This window comes from Triticum dicoccoides, chromosome 2A (genome assembly GCF_002162155.2).
Source record: "Triticum dicoccoides isolate Atlit2015 ecotype Zavitan chromosome 2A, WEW_v2.0, whole genome shotgun sequence".
NCBI lineage: Eukaryota > Viridiplantae > Streptophyta > Magnoliopsida > Poales > Poaceae > Triticum > Triticum dicoccoides.
The window spans coordinates 540,685,156-540,689,085 of record NC_041382.1 but is presented as its reverse complement, the minus strand read 5'-3'; the positions used below and the strand labels follow the sequence as shown (position 1 = coordinate 540,689,085).

General features: G+C 49.8%; 1 protein-coding gene across 1 annotated transcript; it reads right to left on the bottom strand.

The window, feature by feature from the left end:
• Nucleotides 1-911: 911 nt before the first annotated feature.
• LOC119355255 (histone H2B.1-like) lies at nt 912-1,657 on the bottom strand. Its single transcript, XM_037622044.1, has one exon. The coding sequence runs from the start codon at nt 1,576-1,578 to the stop codon at nt 1,120-1,122; it is 459 nt and encodes a 152-aa protein (XP_037477941.1). The 5' UTR covers nt 1,579-1,657; the 3' UTR covers nt 912-1,119.
• Between the last annotated feature and the right edge of the window lie 2,273 nt (nt 1,658-3,930).

Genomic DNA, 3,930 nt, shown 5'->3' with positions numbered 1-3,930 from the left:
TCCTCGCCTGGACGCTTTGGACCATCCGCAACAAGCTTGTTATTCAGTAAGTGCCTCTCCGACAGGCGACTGACGCAATCTTCAAAATGTGTGGTTTCTTGCAGCTATGGCGGCCGCTTAGCCGCCCCCAGGACCGGGACGCCATCAACACCCTCATCACCGACCTTCGCTCGATTGCCGTCCGCATGGCGCCCCCACCGCCACCCCCTTCTCCGGAGCCCGATTGAGTTCGTGTTGCTGGGTGTAGGCGTGTGGGTGCTGTTTTTTCTATTTCCAGGGCTTGTTGAGTTGTGCCCTCAGCATTAACCCTTTTATGTACTTGTGGTTGTGTGAGACTTGTGTGCGTGTGTGTGAACTTTGTTGGATACTGTCTTGGACGGTTTGCTTTATAATATAAAGCGGGGCGAAAGCCTTTTTCGGTATGGACACCGCTGACTTAACACATTCACAGACCTGAACACGAGAGCATTTCCACCGAGCAGTTACGATTAGCACACAGGAGCACTTGCTTCTGCACCTGCAACTACAAGAACACATCTGGGTGATTCAGAAATCTGAAACATTGCATCAGTACGAAAGCTCAGTCTGAAACAAATCATCACTTGTTCTTGCAACAAACAAGTGCCAAGGCAATGTTAGGAGTACCATACGTAACAAGAACAAGTCATGGCAAACAAATCAGACGGTTTGTTCTTATTCATGGCCAGCAGTGGACAACGACGAGGCAATTAAGACCGACCTGTAAAACACTGGGTTCTGCACAAACTGAAGAAGCAAAAACCCGAAAACCTATATGCGAGGGGCAGGAATTGTAAGCAGAATCTCATGTCTGAGATTGAATAAAAATTAGAACATGTTAGGCATTAAGTAAATCACCGCCGAAATCAGTAAATAGAACCAGCAACACAACATTGTTTCCGAAATCTTCATTGGCCAATAGACCAGCGGACATAACTCACTTCTTGCAGGTGGCCAACGAGCCAACAAACCATTTGCAATGATTCAGCAATTTTCATCCAACAGTAGGACTAATATTACTTGCAGATAACCAGAGTCCACAGACAAGCACTAAGCCAACAGCAAGGAACTACATTTGCTACTAGATACAGGCGACGCGATCTAAGAGGAGGTAAACTTGGTGATGGCCTTGGTGCCCTCGGAGACGGCGTGCTTGGCGAGCTCCCCAGGGAGGACGAGGCGTACGGAGGTCTGGATCTCCCTGGAGGTGATGGTGGGCTTCTTGTTGTAGCGGGCGAGCTTGGCAGCCTCCCCGGCGAGCTTCTCGAAGATGTCGTTGATGAAGGAGTTCATGATGGACATGGCCTTGGAGGAGATGCCGATGTCAGGGTGCACCTGCTTCAGCACCTTGAAGATGTAGATCTTGTAGGTCTCGACGCTCTTCTTGCCCTTCTTCCTGCCCCTCTTCTCGCCGCCCTCCTTGGAGGCGGTCTTGCCCGCCGGAACCCGCTTCTCGGCCCTCGGCTTCTTCCCAGCAGGGGCCTTCTCGGCCTTCTCCGCCGCGGGCTCCTCCTCCGCAGGCTTCTTCGCCGCCGGCTTCTTCTCCGCCTTGGGGGCCATCGCTGCTTCGGGAGGGGGAGAAGGGAGGGTGTGTTGCTTCGCCGCCGGAAGGGGTTTGGGACTTGGAGCGGGAGGAGATGTTGGGGAAAGCAGAGCGGGGGTGATGGACTTATAGAGGTGGAGAGGTGAGCGCTGATTGGTGGAGGGGTGTGTCTCCCGGATCGGTGATGTTGAACGGTCGGATGCGTTCGGCGCTATTGGACCTGGACGTCCGGGATGCGTTTCGGCGCGGATCGCGGGCGTGGGGCGCGGTAGTGCCATTTTGGAAAGAGCGGGACCGGGAAGACGAGAAGAGCGGGTCAATTTTGGAGCGTGGACGGCGAGAATGTTTTCCGATTTCGCGCTTTTGAGAGAGATCCATTACGCGGTTAATTTTGGCACTGGGACCCATGGCTGTGTCCGGGAGTACTATAAATTAAAAAAATAACATAGTAACTGGGAATGAAAACTCCAACACGGATCACCTAATGAACATCATCAAATATTCAAATATTCACAGAAACAGTCGGAAGATGGATAATGGACATGGCAGAGGCCATTCAACCGGAGCCATCAAACGTCCGTCCTTGTCGGCCTCCTACATTTGACAAAAATTATTTACATTAATACCAATTCAATACATCACGCGATCAGCTTAATTTATGACCACGGGCCCACGCGTCAGCGACGGCGCTCGTCCTTTTTTAAGCCAACCGTGCGGCGGGGCCGTCCTCATCCAAACTCGCCGTCCACATCTAGCCAGCTCTGCTTCCCCGTCACCGACAAACCCTAGCCACCAGAACCACAGCGAGATGGGGCTCTTCTCCGGCGCCGGCAGCAGCAAGGCCAATGGCAAGGCCCCCGCCACCCCTTTCCCCGCAGAGTTCCTCCCGCCTCCGCCGGCGCCTCGCCGGCAGAGGCGGCGCGTGAACGTGTCAGTGCACCAGGCGGAGTGGCACCGGCGGCACCGCCAGCCTCTGCCGTACCCTGGCGTGACCCTGCCGCACGACTGGCATCTGGATCCATATAGGATCCCAGTGCCGGCGGCGCCGCGGACGGCTAGGGCTCACGCGGAGGAGGTGAGGCGCCAGCGGGCGCTGCTGATGCCGGAGCAGCGCCGCGAGCCCGCCTACACATCCGACTCGCCCCACTAGGCGAGGAGGCGAGGCGACGGGCATGCGCGAGGTCGACCTGAGCGAGCCGTCGCCGCCGCTCATCGTTCGCGGGGAGGACCAGGCATCCGACATAATTATCCATCACTGATCCATTGACTACGAGCTTTTCATATATTGATCTTCGCTTATTTACTTTTTCGTTGCTACTGTTATAATCACTATAAAACCAAAAATATTACTTTTGCTACCGTTACCACTACTATCTTATTACTTTGATACTAAACACTTTGTTGCGGATATTAAGTTTTCAGGTGTGGTTGAATTGACAACTCAGCTGCTAATGCTTGAGATATTCTTTGGCTCCCCTTGTGTCGAATCAATAAATTTGGGTTGAATACTCTACTCTCGAAAATTGTTGTGATCCCCTATACTCGTGGGTTATCAAGACTATTTTTTGGCGCCTTTGCCAGGGAGCATAGCTCTATTCTTCGAGTCACTTGGGATTTATATCTGCTGATCATTATGAAGAACTTAAAAGATCAAAGACCCAAGATTTTCCCTCAACTACGAGGGGATGTAAGGAACTGTCATCTAGCTCTGCACTTGATCCACCTTCTGTTTTGAGTAAACTTGCGACACCTACACCTGCTATTCATTCTGATATGTCGCATATTATTGATGGTGCCACTTCTGATTTGCATGATTATGATGAAACTACTTCTATGCTTGATAATACTGTGCCATTAGGTGAATTTCTTGATGAACAACTGGCTAGGGTTAGAGAGAATGAAATTTTTGAAATTGATAATATTGATGAAAGAGATGATGAAGATTCTCCCCCTAGGTATGAATTGCCTGTTGTGCCTGAGGGTTATGTTATAGATGAAGAAACTGCTAGAGACTTCTTAGCTTGCAATGATAGATCTGATTTTAAGAAATTATTATCTAAGCTTAAAGAAAAGTCCTTGAATGCTAAAATGAAACATGACCCTGCTTTTGCTACTTCACCTATCTTTATTACTGATAAGGATTATGATTTCTCTGTTGATCCTGAGTTAATTACTTTGGTTGAATATGATCATTTTTATGGCTATGAATCAGAAATTGTTGTGGCACATCTTACTAAACTAAATGATATAGCCACCCTGTTTACTCATGATGAGAAAACTCGCTATTACTTTATCCGTAAGTTGTTTCCGTTCTCATTAAAGGGTGATGCTAAAACATGGTTTAATTCTCTTGATCCTAGTTGTGTGCG

Bases quoted from the DNA above. Each gene is read 5' to 3' on its own strand.
- LOC119355255 (XM_037622044.1), bottom strand. From the start codon at position 1,578: ATGGCCCCCAAGGCGGAGAAGAAGCCGGCGGCGAAGAAGCCTGCGGAG.